General features: G+C 42.4%; 1 protein-coding gene across 2 annotated transcripts in view; it reads right to left on the bottom strand.

Annotated features, from left to right (window-relative positions):
• The window catches only part of oser1 (oxidative stress responsive serine-rich 1), a 36,771-nt gene that overhangs the window by 9,200 nt on the left and 1,870 nt on the right, over nucleotides 1-25,701 (bottom strand). Inside the window, exons 2-4 of one of the 2 annotated variants that reach the window (XM_071334642.1) lie at nucleotides 16,035-16,206; nucleotides 3,750-3,859; nucleotides 3,458-3,568 (exon numbers count right to left, since the gene is read on the bottom strand). In XM_071334642.1, the coding sequence (XP_071190743.1) occupies nucleotides 3,458-3,568; nucleotides 3,750-3,859; nucleotides 16,035-16,046 (233 nt within the window). In that variant the 5' untranslated portion in view covers nucleotides 16,047-16,206. The remainder of the gene's footprint in view (nucleotides 1-3,457; nucleotides 3,569-3,749; nucleotides 3,860-16,034; nucleotides 16,207-25,701) is intronic. The other variant, XM_071334643.1, reaches the window with a different exon arrangement.

Genomic DNA, 25,701 nt, shown 5'->3' with positions numbered 1-25,701 from the left:
GGAATGGGTGAAGGTAGGGTAGAGAGTTATAAAGTGTCCGAAGTTGAAGTACCATGGGGTATAAAAGACAGTGTGGAATAAGGGGTAGCTAGAGAGCTGGTTGGCCATGGAATAAAAATAAAATGGGGTGCTGGTGTGCTTCTGCACCACTTGTAGGTAGTGGTCACAAATATCCGGCCCATGTCCAGTCATACTCGGGGTCTCTGCGTATGTCCCTCGACATCATTACGTCTCAGTTGCAGCATTCAAATCATGGTCATCTTGTGTCTGTGGATCGCAACATTAAAGACGATGAGTGATCACAGCATTTCCAACAAGTTCAACTTGAGAGTGGAGCATGTGTTATAGCAAGGTGCAAATAAGGTTAGCAATTTGGAGTCATTAACATTACAGTAATTCTACCTCAAAAAACAAATGTGTGAATATCAATGAACTTAAAGCCCACCATAGCAGATAGGACCAAATACGGTTACATAACCTTGCCTACTACCTATACTAATGATCTGCTGTCCAGAGGGTAACAGCACACATATCAATGTTTTCCCGCAGTACAGTAAGAACACTGTTGACTCGAGAGAATGCTAATCAGTCCATCTATGAAGCCTCTCAAAATGCCAGACTAAAATAATACAGCTAGCTAGGGTAGCTAGAAGTAGTACTTGAAGTAGGCTACCCACAGACGCAAACAAACATGATCAAGAACTCCTAGCCCTAGAGCTTCATCATCTAAGCTAGCTTGTTAGTTAATTAGCGAGCTAAACTGCTGACTAGTGAGCTATTGTTGGTTTATAGAAACCAAAAGAAAGCTAAACTTGTTTTTCTGAATTTCTCATGCATTTGAATGGCTAGACAAATAGACGGCTAATGTAGCCATCTAGCCAGGCTAATGTTGCTAACTAGCTAACCATGAGCTAGCTAGATAAACAGGCATTTTCAATGTAAAACTTGCCCAAGACATTTGGCAATTCTGTGAACTGAAACAATTTTAGCCAATGTATTAATTACTAAATGTAGCTAACATTAGATAGTTAATCCAGAGATTCTTACCTTTGCCTCGATTCGGCAGTCTCGTCTAGATCATCATGGCCCTGGTGAGTGACTTGAAGCTTGAGACAGGAATTTGTAGTTCTCTATTACAGCCACATTGAATACAGGCGAATATGTTGATAAAAAAAGTCACCTTGTCCTGGAGACTTAAATGGTTATCAAAACGCCACGCCAGGGTAAGTCTCCACGAAACATAGCCCTTATTTGAGGTGTTTCTAAAATCCACAATGGATAAAATGAATGGTGGAAAAACAATTGGAACCATTTCCGTGTTTGACCGATAGGTTTTATGGGTATTATGATTCATACCGTGGTAGACTACACAACCCCACGATAGTTCAAATTACAGTAAATATACAATTTATTAACATCATCCAGTAGAGCTGTAAAAAGAGTGACAGAATTTGAGCTTTGCAAACTAGTGATTTCATAAATGCATGGCATGGGCCTTGTTTCATAGGAACATTGTAAAATAAGCTTTTTTCAATGAACCAGCCTTAACGAATTTAGTTTATGTAGATATTGAATTTGATTGCGCAACATCAGTTTAATAACGTATTAATTTTGTGGCTGCCTAGAGTGTCCTCTTTCAACTGCTTGTGGTGCTGAATCGCAGATGGAATGGAGAGTGGGACAGCCGGCCCGGTCATGGCTAGAAGGGATCCCAGCTTTTGTCAAATTAACGTCAAAAGTTTAGAAAATAAATACATTTAAATTGCCTTTTAGCTAACCTTAACCTAATTTTCCTAACCTGCTACATGAATTATCCTAACCTGCTGCTATAAAGTGATTTATAGCAGGGATGAACACACAACGGGCAATGTTTTGCTTTTCTATAAGAACCTGTCATGTTGGTATAAGAACATCATTCTACTTTATTTTATAACAACTTTACAGGCATAATTCTATTCTGTTAAGATGAATTACATCTAAATGTGATTTTGAGCACCGTTAAAATCTTACTGGTCAAGTTGTCCGGTGCCACAGTTTCCTAACAGAAAACCTGACATACACTGACTGTACAAAACATAAGGAACACCTGCTCTTTCCATGACAGACTGACCAGGTGAAAGCCATGATCCCCTATTGAGGTCACTTGTTAAATCCACTTCAAATCACTGTAGATAAAGGGGACGAGACAGGCTAAAGATGTATTTTTAAGCCTTGAGACAATTGAGACATGACTCTGCGGCGGTTACAGTCAGGACCAAAGTTATTGGCACACCTTGATAAAGACAACTGGGGGAAAAAATATTGTATACAATAAATAATACCAATTCTGAGCTGTTTTATGCCAACATTTAAAAAATTATATGATTATTTTATACCAATAAATTGCTCAGATGGCGATTTTAACAGTCAATACGTTTTTTTCCTCTCAAAAAGATAGGGGTCAAAATTATTGCCACCCGTTATCAATACATCACCTTGCAAGGATAACAGCACTGAGCCATTTTCTAAAATGTTTTATTGGAGAACACATTGGGAGGGATCTTAGACCATTCCATCATACAGAATCTTTCCAGATCTTATGGCGTGCCCTTTTCAATTCAAACCACAGGTTTTCAGTAGGGTTCAAGTCCGGAGACTGAGATGGCCATTGCAAAATGTTGATGGTCAATTAACCATTTCTTTGTGGATTTTGATGTGTGCTTGGGGTTATTGTCTTGTTGGAAGATCCTATTGCAACCAGGTTTTTGGCTAAAATGTCCTCATACTGGATTGACCTTCCACCAGGACCAGTGGAAGCAAAATTGCTCAATATCCAATATCCAAAGATCCACCACCATATTATACAGTAGGTATGGGGTTCTTTTCTGCTTACGAATCCTTATTATTTCGACACTAAACCCACCACTGGTGTGCATGGCCAAAGAGCTCTATTTTCATGTCATCTGACCTTAGCAATGGTTCCAATCCAAGTGCCAATGCCGTTTAGCAAACTCCAAGCATTTGTTGGATGACATGAAAATAGAGCTCTTTGGCCACACACACACACCAGTGGTGGGTTTAGCATTGAAACAAAGGTTTATAAGCAGAAAATAACCCCTAACCTACTGTAAAATAGGGTGCTGGCTCTTTTTTGTATTACTTGCTAGACAAAATCTCTTTCTCTGAGCAATTGTATTAGTATAAAATAATATAATTTCATTTTTGCATACAATATAGCTCAGTATTTGTGTAATTTATTTTATACAGCCTTTGTTGCACTCATTTTAAACACAATGTGTTACATTGTATTACAAAATGTGTACACTTTACAAATATAGAATTTATAAAACTGAATTTGGCACTAGGGGTTCTACAAGTTATTATACTTAAATAATAAAAAGGGACAGACAATAGAGAAGCATAGCAAGAAGATACTTATAAAACAGTGGACAATGATTGTAAGAGGGTCTTTCCTTACCCATGCCAGTTCTCCTTGGGGCAGCTTAGTTTGGGCTTGGCACCCTCTAGAAAGGCTCGGCTAACCACTCTTGGAGTGATGGTCTCACAGACGTGCAGCTTGGCAGGCAAGCTAGAGAAACCAACAAAAACTCAGACCACAATATACTGAACAGCAGAAGAACTTAAGTGAGACTTCACATTTTCAAGAAATATTACATTAGTCCTGGAAACTGACCCTAGATCAACCAGTAAGGAAGGACCTAAAACGTGAAAGAATTGAAAATGTAATAGCCATTAACAGTACTACGAACCTTTCAGCATCTACCCGGAGCTTTTTAAAGGCAGTTTGTAGGGTCTCGTCCTCACAGTCTTTTCCTCCTGCCTCCATAGTGGGAGGAGGTTGTAGTGACCAGCCACCCAGCTATAAAACAAGAACACTTCATTAGAGAGGTATTACTGCTGACTCAAGATGTGAGTGACTGACTCGCTAGCGTAAGGTTGGTTATAGGGGTAGACATGCTGGCTAAAGTCGTCATGTTCCCACACTATAGCATCTAACGACTGGCTTAAATACTTTCTTATGAACTGCTCGGTGATATAAGGGATGCAGATTTAATAAAAACTATCTACCGACTACGGATATACCTTCCGAAGTGGGATGTGTCGCTAAACAGGTACAGACTTAAAGGGATAGTGCGAGATGTTGGAAACTAAGCAATTTTTCTACTTACCCAGAGTCAGATGAACTCATTGATACCATTTTTATGTTCTGCGAGCAGTTTGAAGGAAGTTGCTAACTAGGTTTGCGCAATGACTGGAAGTCTATGAGGTCAATTAGCATCCATTCATTGCAATCACTCGCTAAACTACCTTCACCTGACTGAATCTCGCACTATCCCTTTAAATCAAACACATTTGTAATGCCGTTTGGAGATGGCTGCCATTTTACGATCCCCTAACCAATTATGCTATTGTGTTTTTTCGCCTTATTTGTAACTTATTTTGTACATAATGTTCCTGCCACTGTGTCTTATGACCGAAAAGAGCTTCTAGATATCAGGACAGCGATTACTCACCCCGTACTGGAGGAATACTCTTTCTTTAACGAGTCGGACGGGAAGGATTTATTTCAGACGCCCGACAAGGCCCTCATCCACCTCATTCGCTGGGCAAAGAGACAGAGATATCGGGGACGAAGGACTGGGTGCCTTGTAAGGATCCGACGACGAGTGGGTAATCTGCCTTTACCATCAGCCCTATTAGCCAACGTACAATCATTGGATAATAAAATAGACGTGCTACGAGCACGTATATCTTACCAACGGGACATTAAAAACGGTAATATCTTATGTTTCACTGAGTCGTAGCTGAATAACGACATGCATAACATACAGCTGGCTGGTTTTAACCTGTTTGGGCTAGGGGGGAGCATTTTCACGTTTGGATGAAAAGCGTGCCCAGAGTAAACTGCCTGCTATTCAGTCCCAGTTGCTAATAAATGCACCTTGGAATCCAAGATGGCGTAGCAGTCGGACGAGTCTTTGTTTTGTCCTGTCCCGTGTAAATAGTCTTCGTATTTTTCGTATACATTTCGTATATATTTTAATTTCACTTTCCATCTAGGAACTGAATATACATTCCTACATTCCGCCTCACCCAATGTGGTACGGACCTGCTATTTTTTTATACTTTAGAACCGTAACCCCAATCAGAAGCTAGCCAGATAACTAGCTACTAGCTAGTAGTCAGTTAGCCATTGCTGCGGTCTTCACCCTCAACTCGGACACAGCCAGCTTCAATACCGGGCCAATACCTGCCAGTCTGCAAGCGCGATATCAACCCAGAGCATATAGGACTGCTTTTTCTCTACCACATCACCGGATTCCTGACGCAAGCTCTGGACAATTACACCGTATCATCACAGCTAGCTAGCTGCAACCGAGTGGCTACTACTGGCTAACACCTCTGTCCCGAAGCAAGCACCAGTTAGCCTTGAGCTAGCCTCGAGCTAGGCCCATCTGCCGGCTAGCTGAAGAGGTCTACCAGCGAATTCTTGGGCTACAATACCAGCTACAAGCTAATTTAGCAATTTTTTTTGCCGCTGCTAGTAGCTTTTACCTTCTGCACAGACACCAGCCCTGTTATTAGCCTGGATATTACTCACCAATTTACCAGCATCGGACTGTCTCTCGACAACAACGCCGGATTCCTGCCGTAATCCCTGAGCCACTGCTTCTGATCCTCACAGCTAGCTTGCGGCTAGCGCAGCTAGCGCCACTGCCACGAAGCTAGCACCAGTTAGCAAACACAATTCTACAATTCACAACCTCTCTTTCGCCATCGCCATCTGGCTTGGATTCTCTGTCGACACGACCACGTCTGAGCAGACCCCCTCCGTCTGAGCAGACCACCCCCCGGGCTACTAACTTTAAACGCCGCGTGCTAGCTTAGTGGAGGCCTCCCTGCTCCATCTACGGCTGCCCCCTGGACACTATGATCACTTGGCTACATAGCTGATGCATGCTTGACTGTCCATTAATTCACGGTACTCCATTCTGTTTATTTGTGTTTTATCTGTCGGCTCTGTGCTTTAACTCAGGATCTGTGTGTAGTTAATCCGACCCTCTCTGCCTAGTCGTCGCCATTTTTACCTGTTGTTGCTGTGTTAGACTAGCACCCTGTTATTGCTGCTGTTATCTTACCTGTTGTTTTAGCTAGCTCTCCCAATCAAGACCTGCAATCACTTTATGCCTTATTGTATGTCTCTCTCAAATATCAATATGCCTTGCATACTGTTGTTCAGGCTAGTTATCATTATCATTGTTTTGGTTTGCAATGGACCCTGTAGTTCCACTCTCCGTACCTCTGATACCTCCTTGGTCCCACCCCCCACACATGCGGTGACCTCACCCATTGAGACCAGCATGTCCAGAGATACAACCTCTCTTATCATCACCCAGTGCCTGGGCTTGCCTCCGCTGTACCCACGCCCCACCATACCCCTGTCTGCACATTATGCCCAGAATCTATTCTACCACGCCCATAAATCTGCTCCTTTTATTCTTTGTCCCCAACGCTCTAGGCGACCAGTTTTGATAGCCTTTAGCCGCACCCTCATCCTACTACTCCTCTGTTCCTCGGGTGATGTGGAGGTAAACCCAGGCCCTGCATGTCCCCAGTCACCCTCATTTGTTGACTTCTGTGATCGAAAAAGCCTTGGCCTCATGCATGTCAACATCAGAAGCCTCCTCCCTAAGTTTGCCTTACTCACCGCTTTAGCACACTCTGCCAACCCTGATGTCCTTGCCGTGTCCGAATCCTGGCTTAGGAAGGCCACCAAAAATTCTGAGATTTCCATACCCAACTATAACACTTTCCGTCAAGATAGAACTGCCAAAGGGGGAGGAGTTGCAATCTACTGCAGAGATAGCCTGCAAAGTTCTGTCATACTTTCCAGGTCTATGCCCAAACAGTTCGAACTTCTAATTTTAAAAATTAATCTCTCCAGAAATAAGTCTCTCACTGTTGCCGCCTGCTACCGACCCCCCTCAGCTCCCAGCTGTGCCCTGGACACCATCTGTGAATTGATCGCTCCCCATCTAGCTTCAGAGTTTGTTCTGTTAGGTGACCTAAACTGGGATATGCTTAACACCCCGGCAGTCCTACAATCCAAGCATGATGCCCTCAATCTCACACAAATCATCAAGGAACCCACCAGGTACAACCCTAAATCCGTAAACATGGGCACCCTAATAGACATTATCCTGACCAACCTGCCCTCCAAATACACCTCTGCTGTCTTCAATCAAGATCTCAGCGATCACTGCCTCATTGCCTGTATCCGCCACGGGTCCGCGGTCAAACGACCACCCCTCATCACTGTCAAACGCTCCCTAAAACACTTCTGCGAGCAGGCCTTTCTAATCGACCTGGCCCGGGTACCCTGGAAGGATATTGACCTCATCCCGTCAGTTGAGGATGCCTGGTCATTCTTTAAATGTTACTTCCTCACCATATTAGACAAGCATGCTCCGTTCAAAAAATGCAGAACCAAGAACAGATATAGCCCTTGGTTCACTCCAGACCTGACTGCCCTCGACCAGCACAAAAACATCCTGTGGCGAACTGCAATAGCATCGAAGAGCTCCCGCGATATGCAACTGTTCAGGGAAGTCAGGAACCAATACACGCAGTCAGTCAGGAAAGCAAAGGCCAGCTTTTTCAAGCAGAAATTTGCATCCTGTAGCTCTAACTCCAAAAAGTTCTGGGATACTGTAAAGTCCATGGAGAACAAGAGCACCTCCTCCCAGCTGCCCACTGCACTGAGGCTAGGTAACACGGTCACCACCGATAAATCCGTGATAATCGAAGACTTCAACAAGCATTTCTCAATGGCTGGCCATGCCTTCCTCCTGGCGACTCCAACCTTGGCCAACAGCCCCGCCCCCCCCGCTGCTACTCGCCCAAGCCTCCCCAGCTTCTCCTTTACCCAAATCCAGATAGCAGATGTTCTGAAAGAGCTGGAAAACCTGGACCCATACAAATCAGCTGGGCTTGACAATCTGGACCCCCTATTTCTGAAACTGTCCGCCGCCATTGTCGCACCCCCTATCACCAGCCTGTTCAACCTCTCCTTCGTATCATCTGAGATCCCCAAGGATTGGAAAGCTGCCGCGGTCATCCCCCTCTTCAAAGGGGGAGACACCCTGGACCCAAACTGTTACAGACCTATATCCATCCTGCCCTGCCTATCTAAGGTCTTCGAAAGCCAAGTCAACAAACAGATCACTGACCATCTCGAATCCCACCGTACCTTCTCCGCTGTGCAATCCGGTTTCCGAGCCGGTCATGGGTGCACCTCAGCCACGCTCAAGGTACTAAACGATATCATAACCGCCATCGATAAAAGACATTACTGTGCAGCCGTCTTCATCGACCTGGCCAAGGCTTTCGACTCTGTCAATCACCATATTCTTATCGGCAGACTCAGTAGCCTCGGTTTTTCTAATGACTGCCTTGCCTGGTTCACCAACTACTTTGCAGACAGAGTTCAGTGTGTCAAATCGGAGGGCATGTTGTCCGGTCCTCTGGCAGTCTCTATGGGGGTACCACAGGGTTCAATTCTCGGGCCGACTCTTTTCTCTGTATACATCAATGATGTTGCTCTTGCTGCGGGCGATTCCCTGATCCACCTCTACGCAGACAACACCATTCTATATACTTCCGGCCCTTCCTTGGACACTGTGCTATCTAACCTCCAAACGAGCTTCAATGCCATACAACACTCCTTCCGTGGCCTCCAACTGCTCTTAAACGCTAGTAAAACCAAATGCATGCTTTTCAACCGTTCGCTGCCTGCACCCGCACGCCCGACTAGCATCACCACCCTGGACATTCCGACCTAGAATATGTGGACATCTATAAGTACCTAGGTGTCTGGCTAGACTGCAAACTCTCCTTCCAGACTCATATCAAACATCTCCAATCCAAAATCAAAGCAAGAATCGGCTTTCTATTCCGCAACAAAGCCTCCTTCACTCACGCCGCCAAACTTACCCTAGTAAAACTGACTATCCTACCGATCCTCGACTTCGGCGATGTCATCTACAAAATAGCTTCCAATACTCTACTCAGCAAACTGGATGCAGTTTATCACAGTGCCATTCGTTTTGTTACTAAAGCACCTTATACGACCCACCACTGCGACCTGTATGCCCTAGTCGGCTGGCCCTCGCTACATGTTCGTCGTCAGACCCACTGGCTCCAGGTCATCTACAAGGCTATGCTAGGTAAAGTGCCGCCTTATCTCAGTTCACTGGTCACGATGGCTACACCCACCCGCAACACGCGCTCCAGCAGGTGTATCTCACTGATCATCCCTAAAGCCAAAACCTCATTTGGACGCCTTTCCTTCCAGTTCTCTGCGACTGGAACGAATTGCAAAAATCTCTGAAGTTGGAGACTTTTATCTCCCTCAACAACTTTAAAAATCTGCTATCCGAGCAGCTAACCGATCGCTGCAGCTGTACATAGTCCATCTAAAAACTACCCACCGAATTTACCTACCTCACCCCCAATACTGCTTTTATTTATTTACTTTTCTGCTCTTTTGCACACCAGTGTCTCTTCTTGCACATGATCATCTGATGATTTATCACTCCAGTGTTAATCTGCTAAATTGTAATTATTCGATTTATTGCCTACCTCATGCCTTTTGCACACATTGTATATAGATTCTCTTTTTTTTCTACCATGTTATTGACTTGTTTATTGTTTACTCCATGTGTAACTCTGTGTTGTCAGTTCACACTGCTATGCTTTATCTTGGCCAGGTCGCAGTTGCAAATGAGAACTTGTTCTCAACTAGCCTACCTGGTTAAATAAAGGTGAAAAAAAAAAAAAAAAAAAAAAAAAAATATTATTAGTAGATTTGGATAGAAAACACTCTGAAGTTTCTAAAACTATTTGAATGATGTCTGTGAGTATAACAGAACTCAGATGGCAGGCGAAAACCTGAGAAAAATCCAACCAGGAAGTGGTAAATCTGAGGTTTGTAGTTTTTCAACTCTTGGCCTATCGAATACACAGTGACTATGGGGTCATATTGCACTTCCTAAGACTTCCACTAGATGTCAACAGTCTTTAGAACCTTGTTTGATGCTTCTACTGTGAAGTGGGGGCGAATGAGAGGGGATTGAGTAAGGTCTCTCCCAGAGTGCCATGAGCTGACCATGCGCGTTCACGTGAGTTAGCTTGAGTTCCATTGGAATTCTCCGGTTGGAACATTATTGAAGATTTATGTTAAAAACATCCGAGTGATTCTATACTTCGTTTGACATGTTTCTACGGACTGTAACGGAACTTTTTGACTTTGTCTGCTCCTAGTGATCGCGCGTCATGAATTTAGAATACTGGGCTGAACGCGCTAACAAAAAGGAGGTATTTGGACATAAAGATGAACTTTATCGAACAAATCAAACATTTATTGTGGAACTGGGATTCCTGGGATTGCATTCTGATGAAGATCATCAAAGGTAAGTGAATATTTATAATGCTATTTCTGACTTCTTTTGACTCCAACATGGCGGATATCTGTTTGGCTTGATTTGTTGTCTGAGCGCCGTACTCAGATTATTGAATGGTTTACTTTTTCCATAAAGTTTTTTTGAAATCTGACACAGCGGTTGCATTAAGGAGAAGTATATCTTTAATTCTGTGAATAACACTTGTATCTTTTATCAATGTTTATTATGAGTATTTCTGTAAATTGATGTGGCTCTGTGCAAATTCACGGGATGTTTTGGAGGCAAAGCCAAATGTAAACTGAGGTTTTTGGATATAAATATGAACTTGATCGAACAAAACATACATGTATTGTGTAACATGCTGTCCCGGGTGTGTCATCTGATGAAGAATATCAAAGGTTAGTGATTCATTTTATCTCTATTTATCTCTATTTCTGCTCTTTGTGACTCCTCTCTTTGGTTGGAAAAATCGCTGTATGCTTTCTGGGACTAGTTGCTGACCTAACATAATGATATGTTCTGCTTTCGCCGAAAAGCCTTTTTGAAACCGGACACTGTGGTTGGATTAACGAGAATTATCTTTAAAATGGTGTCTAATACTTGTATGTTTGAGAAATTTGAATTATGAGATTTCTGTTGATTGAATTTGGCGCCCTGCAATTTCTGGATAGAACAGCAGCCTCTGGTAAGACAAGGGGTAGCGGTCTATGTATATTTGTACAGCACTTTGAGATATCAGCTGATGTAAGAAGGGCTATGTAAATACATTTGATATTTGTAAACAACAGCTGGTGCATGAAATCTAAGGAAGTCTCGAGGTTTTGCTCACCTGAGGTAGAGCATTTCATCTATATTCTTCGTAGCTGTCTATTTACCACCACAAACCGATGCTGGTACTAAGACCGCACTCAGTGAGCTGTATACGGCCATAAGCAAACAGGAAAACGCTCATCCAGAGGCGGCGCTCCTAGTGGCCGAGGACTTCAATGCAGGGAAACTTAAATCAGTTTAACCTAATTTCTAACAGCATGTTAAATGTGCAACTATAGGGAGAATTTTTTTAAACTCTAGACCCCCTTTAGTCCACACACAGAGTCACATACAAAGCTCTCCCTCCATTTGGCAAATCTGACCATAAATCTATCCTCCTGATTCCTGCTTACAAGCAAAAAATGTAAGCAGGAAGCACCAGTGACTCGGTCAATAAGAAAGTGGTCAGATGAAGCAGATGCTAAGCTACAGGACTGTCTTGCTAGCATACTGGAATATGTTCTGGGATTCTTCCGATGGCATTGAGGAGTACACCACCTCAGTCACTGGCTTCATCAATAAGTGCCTTGATTACGTCATCCCCACAGTGAACATACGTACATACCCCAACCAGAAGCCATGGATTACAGGCAACCTCCTCACTGAGCTAAAGGGTAGAGCTGCCGCTTTCAAGGAGTGGGAATCTAACCCGGAAGCTTATAAGAAATCCTGTTACACCCTCATACGAACCATCAAACAGGCAAAGCTTCAATACAAGACTAAGATTGAATCGTACTACACCGGCTCTGACACTCGTCGGATGTGGCACGGCTTGCAAACTATTAGACTACAAAAGGGAAGCGAGCTGCCCAGTGACACAAGCCTACCAGACAAACTAAATTTCTTCTATGCTCGCTTCGAGGCAAGTAACACTGAAACATGCACGAGAGCACCAGCTGTTCCGGACGACTGTGTGATCACGCTCTCCGCAGCCAATGTGTGTAAGACCTTTAAACAGGTCAACATACACAAGGCCGCAGGGCCAGACGGATTACCAGGATGTGTACTGCGCTGACCAACTGGCAAGTGTCTCACTGACATTTTCCACCTGTCCCTGACTGTGTAACACCAACATGTTTCAAGCAGACCACAATAGTCCCTGTGCCCAAGAACACTAAGGTTACCTGCCTAAATGACTACCGACCCACAGCCCTCACGTCTGTAGCCATAAAGTGCTTTGAAAGGCTGGTCATGGCTCACAACACCATTATCCCAGAAACCCTAGACCCACTCCAATTTGCATACCGCCCCAACAGATGATGCAATCTCTATTGCACTCCACACTGCCATTTCCCACCTGAACAAAAGTAACACCTATGTGTGAATGGTATTCATTGACTACAGCTCAGCGTTCAACACCATAGTGCCCTCAAAGCTCATCACTAAACTAAAGACCCTAGGACTAAACACATCCCTCTGCAACTGGATCCTGGACTTCATGACGGGCCACCCATACCACCCATGTGGCAAGGGTAGGTAACAACACATCCACCACGCTGATCCTCAACACGTGGGCCCTCGGGTGCGTGCTCAGTCCCCTCCTGTACTCCCTGTTTAGCCCAAACAACTACCTCTCCCCCTACTGTATTTATTTATTTATTTATTTTGCTCCTTTGCACCCCATTTATTTCTATCTTTACTTTGCACATTCTTCCACTGCAAATCTACCATTCCAGTGTTTTACTTGCTATATTGTATTTACTTCGCCACCATGGCCTTTTCTTTGCCTTTACCTCCCTTATCTCACCTCATTTGCTCACATTGTATATACTTATTTTTTTCTACTGTATTATTGACTGTATGTTTGTTTTACTCCATGTGTAACTCTGTGTTGTTGTATGTGTCGAACTGCTTTGCTTTATCTTGGCCAGGTCGCAATTATAAATGAGAACTTGTTCTCAACTTGCCTACCTGGTTAAATAAAGGTGAAAAAATAAAAAAGATAATTGCCAATGACAAGAGTGCAAGGCCTGGTCACCGACAACGATGAGACAGCCTATAGGGAGGAGGTCAGACACCTGACCGTGTGGTGCAAGGACAGCAACCTCTCCCACAACATGATCAAGACAAAGGAGATGATTGTGGACTACAGGAAGAGGACCGAGCATGCCCCCATTCTCAGGAGCAGGTTGAGAGCTTCAAGTTCCTTGGTGTCCACATTACCAACAAACTATCACGGTCCAAACACACTAAGACAGTCGTGAAGAAGGCAAGACAAAGCCTATTCCCCCGCAGGAGACTGAAAAGATTTGGTATGTGTCCTCAGATCCTCAAAAGATTCTACAGCTGCACCATTGAGAGCATCCTGAGGGTTGCATCACTGCCTGGTATGGCAACTGCCTGGCCTCCGACCACAAGGCACTACGGTGAGAGGGTAGTGCGTACGGCCCATTACATTAGGGCCAAGCTTCCTGCCATCCAGGACTCCTATACCAGGCGGTGTCAGAGGAAGGCCCTAAAAATTGTCAAAGACTCCAGCCACCCTAGTCATAGACTGTTCTCTCTGCTACCGCACGGCAAAATGACATTATAAAATATGTCACAATAACGTGGGCATTACCTGACAAAATAGAAAGCATGCTCCCGACACAAACACACTAATGAAGTATGTACATGTGGTAGCTAGTCAGTCTTGCCATTTGAGATGTTTAAAGAGTTATTGATGAGTTATTGTATCATGTCCTAAAATGAGAAAGCGACCAAAAACTGGGTTCCCTTTCTAATGGAACGCATTGTATGGAAAACCAAGTTGAGGCAAACATTCAACATTGTCTTGGTCATAATAAATGGGCATGGTTTAACCGCAACAGAATAGCTACATCCTTAAATGAACCATTTTGGTAAAGACGGTCCCACCCATTACAGGTTAAAATGTAATTGGTTGATTCCACTGTCACTCCAAAATTCTGCTCTAATACCGTTGAACAGCAGATGCCTTCTATCTAGCTTCTGATGGCCTAGCCAATGGCTGATTTAGCTAGCTAGATTTATCTCCCCAGAGACCAAAGAAAAATCGCAAAATGCAACGACCAGCTGTTTGAGAGTTGCGCGCTCTCTCTGCAAGACAGATTATCTATATGTGAGCAGCGCGTGTGATAAATAAATCGACATAACGAACAGCTTAAAAATTATATAGCCTAGATTAAAAATACCATTATTACAATATTTTGTTCACTGGCCCAAACGGGTCACTGATGGGGATGATCGAAGGGTTTACAAAACCTCCCCTGTATGTTGAGGCCTGACACACAGACAGGGGCACTCCCGTGCCGTTGTTGCCGCTTCATAAAGTTGGTTTATTTATGGTCAATTGCACATCATAATGACAAAAAAAATTGCGGATTGTGAACCAAAAACGAATGTGACCAGGTCATTTATTTTCACTGGCCAATTTTAAATGTGTGTCGCACTGCCAAGTCAAATAGCTTCAAAAGCTACTGTTTTTGTCGCAGTATCGAACCCTGTATACGTTCTGCACGTACGTGCTGCGCAGAAAAACCTGTCCCTGATATTCACACCTCTCCTCAATACAACACATTGAATTTAACTCCACACGTTTTACTGTATAATAGAAATGGCTACTGCAGAAAATAGCTGATTTGCTCATATCCAAAAGGTCTACCTGTGATTGGGCAGGACAGACATAGTAAGGAATATAAAACGAATAATCTGCATTTTCATTTTGGCAATAAGGGGAAAACACACTAGGTTCTACATGAAACCATCTTTAGCCTACTCTTCAGACACCTTTACACACAGAGCATACATACTCTCCCTCCCCCACACACACACAGCTCCTAAAAGTTAGGCACCAAACAGAAATTAATTAACACCAGTAAAATACATTGACTTTTGATTCAGATTTAGTTTAGAATTACATTGGCATATGCATCCTACCTTTGAAGTATCTCTTTGAGTAGGCTATCTATCCCGTTTCCCTGTGCCATTCAAATGTGTGCATAGCCAAGTTAACAAGTTGTTAGCTAGCTAGCCAGGTAACATGACTAAACAAGGTTGTTTGATATCAAACCAAAAACTCAGCCCACGAGTAGTTAATTCTTAGTAATAGCTACTGTAAATTGGACAGTGCAGTTATATTAACAATAATTTAAGCTTTCAGACGATATAAGACACTTATATGTAACAACATTTGTTGTTTCTCTAAAATCTGTGATCGTGACACAAGGCGCTGCATGATTTACAACTGTCCCGTTGACAGGACACCTATCCCTAAGAAGTTTTAAAAGCTTTTTATCTTATATATTATAAAACATGTGCGCCAAGGGTTTGGGCTAGAAACTTCTGTTTTTTTGTGACAAAGGCACAGGCATGTGTCACAGTGCTCTGTTTTAAAACATTTAAAAATGGATGGAGATGCACAGAAAGAACAGACAGGGAGAAGCAGCTGAGTAGGCTAATGGCTGGAGATGCGGCTGGCTACTCTCAGCTGTCACACGTGATATTGGATGGAGGACTCGTTCTGATATTACATATTACGATCTGAACTCTGATATTCTGTTTGTAGGACGCGTAGGAATGCATTCAGTGCTCACTCAATTTCAATATGAGTAACATAGACCATTATTCATTGGCGGGTGGTAATGTTAGCTTGCCATCTTAGTTGCTAACGTGGCTAGCTAACGCCAGCTATCTAAAGGTAACTTTGAGTGTAATAATTTGCTCTATTGAAACATACATGCAACTATAATTTACTTCTTATCAACTATAACCGCAGCATTATTTTGACCATAGGTTGCTTACCTCGAGTTGCATTCCAAATATCCCAGACAGGGACAATGTTGCGTGGAGTGTGTGATGACACAGCCGACAGAGAAGGTAATGTGATCACACAGGGAGAAGATCTGATCGCCCTGTTCTTTTATAGCTCCATGGGTGATGCACTCTGCGTCTGTTTACTTTTCACGTGGATGACCTATGTTGAGATCAAAACAGCAAATATCATCGAAAAGTGACGAGTTTGCATCGCTGTAGCTAGTAGCAATAGCCTAATCAGAGATTTTGTAGGAATAATATGAACCATCTCTGGCCATAATATGGTGAATAGGCTTTACAAATAGGCTCTGCTACAGCGAAGCAACCCCTTTCAAACAGCAGCGTGCAGACCTTAAACACAGACCAGTTTAGAAAAACACCACAACAGCAATGCACAATGATTTCATTAGCTAGCTATCACAATCACCACAGCTAGCGGTTAGCTAGGTTCATTTCTATTTAAAATGAACCCATGAGCACCAACATGTGAAGTTCATATCAAATTGGGTGTCAAATGAAAGCGAAGAGTATATATATTGGGGGAAATGAAGGCATAGATACATTTTCCAACTATTTTCCATCTTAAAAATTGGTTAGTGCTATCTGGGCTCCTTGGGAAGTCCCTACCCTAACCCTTAACTTCTTATGGCTGGGGGGCAGTATTGAGTAGCTTGGATGAATAAGGTGCCCAGAGTAAACTGCCTGCTACTCAGGCCCAGAAGCTAGAATATGCATATAATTTGTAGATTTGGATAGAAAACACTGAAGTTTCTAAAACTGTTTGAATGATGTCTGTGAGTATAACAGAGCTCATATGGCAGGCAAAAACCTGAGAAAAAATCCAACCAGGAAGTGGGAAATCTGAGGTTTGTAGGTTTTCAGGTCTGATTGCACTTCCTAAGGCTTCCACTAGATGTCAAAGGTCTTTGGAACCTTGTTTCAGGCTTCTACTGTGACGGGGGAGCGAATAAGAGCTGTTTGAGTCAGGTGTCTGGCAGAATGCCATGAGCTAAGTCTCGCACGCAGCCGTGAGAGCGAGCTGCATTCCCTTTCATTTCTAAAGACAAAGAAATTGTCCGGTTGGAAAAGATTTAAGATGTATGATAAAAACATCCTAAAGATTGATTATATACATCGTTTGACATGTTTCTACTAACTGTAATGTAACTTTTTTGACTTTTCGCCAGACCTAGTGCTCGTGTCTTGTGAATTTGGATTCGTGAACTAAACGTGCGAACAAAAAGCAGGTATTTGGACATAAATGATGGACTTCATTGAACAAAATAAACATTTATTGTGGAACTGGGATTCCTGGGAGTGCATTCCGATGAAGATCAATGGTAAGTGAATATCTATAATGCTTTTTCTGACTTCTGTTTACTCCACAACATGGCGGGTATCTGTATGGCTTGTTTTGGTGTCTGAGCGCTGTACTCAGATTATTCCATGGTGTGCTTTCGCTGTAAAGCTTTTTTGAAATCTGACACAGCAGTTGCATTAACTTCTCTGGGGCAGGTGGGACGCAAACATCCCACCGGCCAATAGCCAGGGAAAATACAGCGCGCCATATTCAAATAACATGATATAAAAATCAAACTTTCATTAAATCACACATGTAAGATACCAAATTAAAGCTACACTCGTTGTGAATCCAGCCAACATGTCAGATTTCAAAAAAGCTTTTCGGCGAAAGCATAAGATGCTATTATCTGATGATAGCACATCAGTAAACAAACAGAGTAGCATATTTCAACACTGCAAGCACGACACAAAACGCAGAAATAAAATATAAATCATGCCTTACCTTTGACGGAATTCTTTTGTTGGCACTCCAATATGTCCCATAAACATCACAAATGGTCCTTTTGTTCGATTAATTCCGTCGATATACAGTGGGGAGAACAAGTATTTGATACACTGCCGATTTTGCAGGTTTTCCTACTTACAAAGCATGTAGAGGTCTGTAATTTTTATCATAGGTACACTTCAACTGTGAGAGACGGAATCTAAAACAAAAATCCAGAAAATCACATTGTATGATTTTTAAATAATTAATTTGCATTTTATTGCATGACATAAGTATTTGATCACCTACCAACCAGTAAGAATTCCGGCTCTCACAGACCTGTTAGTTTTTCTTTAAGAAGCCCTCCTGTTCTCCACTCATTACCTGTATTAACTGCACCTGTTTGAACTCGTTACCTGTATAAAAGACACCTGTCCACACACTCAATCAAACAGATTCCAACCTCTCCACAATGGCCAAGACCAGAGAGCTGTGTAAGGACATCAGGGATAAAATTGTAGACCTGCACAAGGCTGGGATGGGCTACAGGACAATAGGCAAGCAGCTTGGTGAGAAGGAAACAACTGTTAGCGCAATTATTAGAAAATGGAAGAAGTTCAAGATGACGGTCAATCACCCTCGGTCTGGGGCTCCATGCAAGATTTCACCTCGTGGGGCATCAATGATCATGAGGAAGGTGAGGGATCAGCCCAGAACTACACGGCAGGACCTGGTCAATGACCTGAAGAGAGCTGGGACCACAGTCTCAAAGAAAACCATTAGTAACACACTACGCCGTCATGGATTAAAATCCTGCAGCGCACGCAAGGTCCCCCTGCTTAAGCCAGTGCATGTCCAGGCCTGTCTGAAGTTTGCCAATGAAAATCTGGATGATCCAGAGGAGGAATGGGAGAAGGTCATGTCGTCTGATGAGACAAAAATAGAGCTTTTTGGTCTAACTCCACTCGCCGTGTTTGGAGGAAGAAGAAGGATGAGTACAACCCCAAGAACACCATCCCAACCGTGAAGCATGGAGGTGGAAACATCATTCTTTGGGGATGCTTTTCTGCAAAGGGGACAGGACGACTGCACCGTATTGAGGGGAGGATGGATGGGGCCATGTATCGCGAGATCTTGGCCAACAACCTCCTTCCCTCAGTAAGAGCATTGAAGATGGGTCGTGGCTGGGTCTTCCAGCATGACAACGACACGAAGCACACAGCCATGGCAACTAAGGAGTGGCTCCGTAAGAAGCATCTCAAGGTCCTGGAGTGGCCTAGCCAGTCTCCAGACCTGAACCCAATAGAAAATCTTTGGAGGGAGCTGAAAGTCCGTATTGCCCAGCGACAGCCCCGAAACCTGAAGGATCTGGAGAAGATCTGTAGGGAGGAGTGGGCCAAAATCCCTGCTGCAGTGTGTGCAAACCTAGTCAAGAACTACAGGAAACGTATGATCTCTGTAATTGCAAACAAAGGTTTCTGTACCAAATATTAAGTTCTGCTTTTCTGATGTATCAAATACTTATGTCATGCAATAAAATGCAAATTAATTACTTAAAAATCATACAATGTGATTTTCTGGATTTTTGTTTTAGATTCCGTCTCTCATAGTTGAAGTGTACCTATGATAAAAATTACAGACCTCTACATGCTTTGTAAGTAGGAAAACCTGCAAAATCTGCAGTGTATCAAATACTTGTTCTCCCCACTGTATATCCAAAATGTCAATTTATTTGGACCGTTTCATCCAGAAAATCACAGCTTCCAACTTTCGCCAAGTCACTACAAAATATATCAAAAGTTACATGTAAATTTACCAAAACATTTCAAACTACTTTTGTCATACAACGTTAGGTATTTTTAAACGTTAATAATCGATCAATTTGAAGACGGGATGATCTGTGTTCAATACAAAAAGAAACCAAACTGACGCAACTTTTTTCATAACGTGACTCTCTCCAAAAATTTACTTCATGTGACCCTCATTTACGATAGCCCTACTTCTTCACTACACAAAGGAATAACCTCAACCGATTTCCAAGGACTGGTGACATCCAGTGGAAGCGGTAGGAACTGCAAGCAAGTCTGGTGTCTCTAAAAAATCTAATTGAAAAGACAGTGACATCAAAAAAATACAAATTCTGAATGGTTCTGAATAAGTTCTGTTGTTCTCACAGACATGATTCAAACAGTTTTAGAAACTTCAGAGTGTTTTCAATCCAAATCTACTAATAATATGCATATCTTATATTCTGGGGATGAGTAGCAAGCAGTTGAATTTTGGCATGCTATTTTTCCCGAAAGTGAAAAAGCTGCCCCCTGCCCTCAAGAAGTTAAGGAGAAGTATATATTTAATTCCATGCATAAAACTTGTATTTTCATCCAAATTTATGATGAGTATTTCTGTAAATTGACATGGCTCTTTGCAAAATCACCGGTTTTGGAAGCAAAACATTACTGAACATAACGCGCCAATGTAAATTGAGATTTTTGGATATAAATATGAACTTTATCGAACAAAACATACACGTATTGTGTAACATGAAGTCCTATGAGTGACATCTGATGAAGATCATCAAAGGTTAGTGATTAATTTTATCTCCATTTCTGCTTTTTGTGACTCCTCTCTTTGGCTGGAAAAATGGCTGTTTTTCTGTGACTAGGCGCTGACCTAACATAATCGCATGGTATGCTTTCGTCGTAAAGCCTTTTTGAAATCGGACACTGTGGTTGGATATATCCAAAAATCTGAGTTTTGACGCCTTACGTTCAGAAGATCCAAAACATCCTTTGATTTTGCAGAGAGCCACATCAATTTACAGGAATATTCATAATAAACTTTGCTAAATGATACAACTGTTATGCATGGAATTTTAGATGCACTTCTCCTCAATGCAACCGCTGTGTCAGATGTCGAAAAAGCAAAAACCATGCAATAATCTGAGGTCGGCGCTCAGAGCACAATCAAGACACAAATATATCCGCCATATTATGCAGTCAACAAAAGTCATAAAAGCATTATAAATCACTTACCTTTGCTGATCTTCGTCAGAATGCACTCCCAGAAATGTTTGTTTTGTTCGGTAATGTCCATAATTTATGTCCAAATAGTTACTTTTGTTAGCGCGTTTGGTAAACAAATCCAAAGTCACAAAGTCACTAAAAGCAAAACGTTCCGTAACAGTCAGTAGAAACATGTCAAACGATGTATTGAATCAATCTTTAGGATGTTTTTAAACATAATTCTTTAATAATGTTCCAACCGGAGAATTCCTTTGTCTTCAGAAAAGCAAATGGAACTGGAGCAAACTATCATGTGAACGCGCATGGTCAGCTCGTGGCTGCTGGCAGACCTCTGACTCATTCCTCTCTCCTTCGGCCCCACTAAACAGTAGAGGCATCAGACAAGGTTCTAACGACTGTTGACATCTAGTGGAAGCCTTAGGAAGTGCAACATTACCAATATCAATCTGTATCTTCAATAGGAGCTGAGTTGAAAATCGACCAACCTCAGATTTCCCACTTCCTGGTTGGATTTTTTCTCAGGTTTTTGCCTGCCTGATGAGTTCTGTTATACTCACAGACATCATTCAAACAGTTTTAGAAACTTCAGAGTGTTTTCTATCCAAATCTACTAATAATATGCATATTCTAGCTTTTATGGCTTTGTAGCAGGCCGTTTACTCTGGGCATGCTTTTCATCCGGACATGAAAATACTGCCCCCCTACCCCAAAGAAGTTAACAACAAGTTTATCTTTAAAATGGTGTGTAATACTTGTATGTTTGTGGAATTTTAATTATGAGATTTCTGTTGTTTGAATTTGGCGCCCTGCACTTTCACTGGCTGTTGTCAAATCGATCCCGTTAACGGGATTTCAGCCATAAGAAGTTTAAGCCTAAACTTAACCCGTACCATTTTAAATGCAAACTTCAATGGGGTAACGTCAGAGTTGGGATGTCCCAAGGATTCCGGATAGCAAGGACCCTTAAAAATTAGGCGTAAGTAATGGCTTTGATTTCTGGTCAAACTGATCGAAAAGGGGTCTTACAAAACCTCTACCAGAAAGTCTTAAAAGGTATTAGAAATATATGTAAAGACCCATGCCAACTAATATCAACACATATTTGGTTTTGTAGAAATTATTTGCCTTCTGTAAGTTTAAAAAACATTGACGTGTGTCTTGTAATTCTGTTACCAAAAAGTTACCTAATGAGGAAGGACAATGAAAGTTAACCGAAGTAACAAGGTAAACCTACCAATTAGTTTGTGTTTTTACTAATATAATTTTTTTGTTTATTAAGTGATTAAAACTCGTAATTGTTACCAAACGGTAACAAAATTACCTATAAATTGTTTCCTTTTTTAAAATACACTAATACTGCAATTGATTTGGCTACAATGGAAAATCATAGTCACAAACCACAGTTGGGTCATCTTCTACTGTTCTTCCACTCCTACTGTTAGGCTCCCAAGTGGCACAGTGGTCTAAGGCACTGCATCTCAGTGCTAGAGGCGTCACTACAGACCCTGGTTTGATTCCAGGCTATATCACAACCGGCCGTAATTGGGAGTCCCATAGGGGGGCACACAATTGGCCCAGACGTCGTCCGGGTTAAGCAGTCTTTGTAAATAAGAATTTGTTCTTAACTGACTTGCCTAGTTAAATAAAGGTTAAATACAATTTTAAAATATGTTCAGATCATAACTGTTTTCTTTCTCTTTTAGTCATCTGGTGGTCAAAGCGAGTGTGAACAGTCTGGACAAACCCTCTCTCTCTAGTTAATGATACCTCTACCAGCTCTTACTGACACCTACCCATGACCCCCTCTCTTTCCACTTACTGTAACCAGCATCCACACCCACTGAACATGGACGTTGAAGTGGTTGAAGTTTGGTCAGTCCGCTCTGGCCTCGATTTCAACATCCACAAACGTCTATTTTTGGGCCGGTCCAAAACAGCCTTGATTTGGCCCAAACATAGACGTTAGGGATGCACGATATATCGGTAAGCATATCGGAATCGGCCAATATTAGCTAAAAATGCCAACATCGGCCCGATGTCTGGTTTAGCGCCGATGTGCAAAACCGATGTCAAAGCTGACGTGCATACCTATATAACGTAGGTAGATGACGTAATGACGCCACGGAAAAGACAGCGCTACACAGAACAAATGCAGAAAAATACTAAGCGCACACTTCCAACAACTAAACAAGTCAAGCAGTCATTTGAAAGAGTAAGAAACTTTCAGCAAGACAACTCAAAGGTGAAATCCAATAACGTCAAGATAATGGAATTCATTGCCCTTGACAATCAACCTTTCTCTGTCGTGGATGATGTTGGCTTTCGCCGACTGGTCGAGCACCTCGAGCCCCGGTACACACCACCAAATAGGTGCTATTTTTCAGATGTTGCCCTACCGGAGATACACAGTATTGTTGAAACACACATCCCTGAGCTACTTGTTATGGGCATCACTGCTATTAGCTTCACGACTGAAATTTGGACAAGCGATGTCAGCCCCATGAGCATGCTGACTGACAGCACAGTGGGTCAATGAGGATTTGGTACTGAGGAAAGCGTTATTGCATGCTCAAGAATGTGCTGGTTCTGATACCGCTGCTGCCATTTCAATGGCACGTGAGAACATGTTTGAAACTTGGAAACATGAACACACTCCTAGCTCCATTCGAACAACTGACTTAAGAAATAAGCTAATCAACTATGTCTGCAGGAGACGCAATACCCCCGTAATAGCATTGAAACACCTGCTCAACAAAACTGCCGACACATACCGTGGGGTTAAAACCTGCAAAAGTACTCTACGATTCGGTGGCACTCTGAGTCTCTTTACTGTGTCGCCACCATGCTCGATGCTAGGTACAAGGACCGCTACTTTGATGCACACAAGAAACAGGGTTTACACGAAATGTTAGACACAGCCGGACAAGATGGAAACGGACAGAGCGCACAGAGGAAGAGGCCACGGACAGACAGAGCTGAAACTTCACTGCTTGACATGTGTAACAAAATCCTGGTTGAGACTGAAAAAATTAACAACGAAACAGCATAGCAAGTGAAAAAAAATACGTTTTGATGTTTTACTGGTAATGCGGATATACGTAAATGGCAACAAAATTACTTTTTGGTCAGTGTGTGTGTGTTTCAACTATTTAATTGTACTAGAATGCACAAAAGGCCGCAAAAAATGCAAATATCGGTATCGTTTTTTTTTGGCAAGGAAAATAGGATATCAGTATCAGCCAAAAATGTCATATTGGTGCATCCCTAATAGACATCTATGATTGGTGACCAGACCAAATCTGAACCAATCATAGACGTCTGTGTTTCACAAGTTTGGACAGCACATTACAGTGAAGCAAAGTAGATCACTGTACAGTATAGTCAAGAAAAGTAGAATATAGTTCAGTAGAGTTCAATACAGTACACTTATTGTAAAGTGGTTGTTCCACTGGATATCATAAGGTGAATGCACCAATTTGTAAGTCGCTCTGGATAAGAGCGTCTGCTAAATGACTTAAATGTAATGTAAATGTACAGTATAACTGTATTGTACTGCACTCTACTGAACCAAAGATTTTTATAACTAAACCAAGAGACCACAGCCAATCGTTTAAAATGGGAACAAATGAGTCATAGTGGGCAGAAAAAGCATGCGGGGGGAGGCTGAGCCAAGCACGAGCTAGCGAGATCCTATTGGTGACTTATAGCATGCATTTGCATATTTATGCTAGGGACATTCTACTCTGAAGTGCACGTGTGCAATAAGTCAATTCGCATTTGCACTCCTTAACAACGTACTTTTAAAAAACATTGTCAAAGGGTAAAGTCTACAAACTGTTGTCCACTCTGTCCATAACAGATTTTAGTTTTGGGAAGAGAAAACTGTTTTGAGATCAAATGTTTCATTGTTCTATCTGTGGTGTCTCCCCCGCCTCCCACCTGCTGTGCACCGGACTAGATGATTAAGCTAGCACAGTGCCCTTCTCTCCCGCCTGCCCTCGCCATCATTAACATAACTGTGGGAAAACAGTACCCGATAGGCAGGGACGAAGGACACCGTCTACCGTTGTACGGCTAGCTAGCTATCGTTGTCGCCCCTGCCCCTTCTTCTGGGGGGTTTATTGGCAGCTGGCATCCAACATTATTGTGCATTAGCGCCCCCGCCTGTCCTAGCTTAAACATTTACCAATAGAAGTATAAAGAGGGGTTCCTGCAGATGTAGGAATGCCCACATGCGGGAACACCCCAAATTGCAGGCCGCAATTACACCAGTTTCCAATAACTAAATTCCCCCCTTGCACTCCTAAACAGTATTTTTTTTTTGGCAAAGGGTACAATGTACAAAACTCTTAGTTTTGGAACAGCAAACTGTATTGAGATCAAATGTTCCATTGATAAGAAGAATGTCGGCCAAAAGCCATATCACTCCATCTCCCACTGCCGGCCACTGGGCTTCTTCTCATCACCATATCTGAAAATGTCAACCGGATGCTTTACACGTATACATCCGTGAAATATCTGGCTCATTGTTCTGTGGCTGTACAGTCCAAACTTGTGAAACAGAAATGTCTATGATTGGTTCAGATGTGGTCCGGTCCAACCAAATTTGGTATTGTTTTGGTGCAGAGCTGATTAGAATAGTCAGTGTGTAGAATAATACCCATATATGCAAAGAATGATATTGCATATTTCTTCCATGGTGTACCTATTCAGGATAAGACACCATGAAGACAATGACATTCATATCCATAATTATGCATTTCTGTGTAGTACAGATCAGGGGCCGGATTCACAAAACATTACTTACAAAAAAAAGTAAGAAGTTTAAGGGAAAAAATGTAAAGTT

This window comes from Salvelinus alpinus, chromosome 12, assembly GCF_045679555.1.
Source record: "Salvelinus alpinus chromosome 12, SLU_Salpinus.1, whole genome shotgun sequence".
NCBI lineage: Eukaryota > Metazoa > Chordata > Actinopteri > Salmoniformes > Salmonidae > Salvelinus > Salvelinus alpinus.
This window is presented reverse-complemented; position numbering and strand designations above follow the sequence as displayed.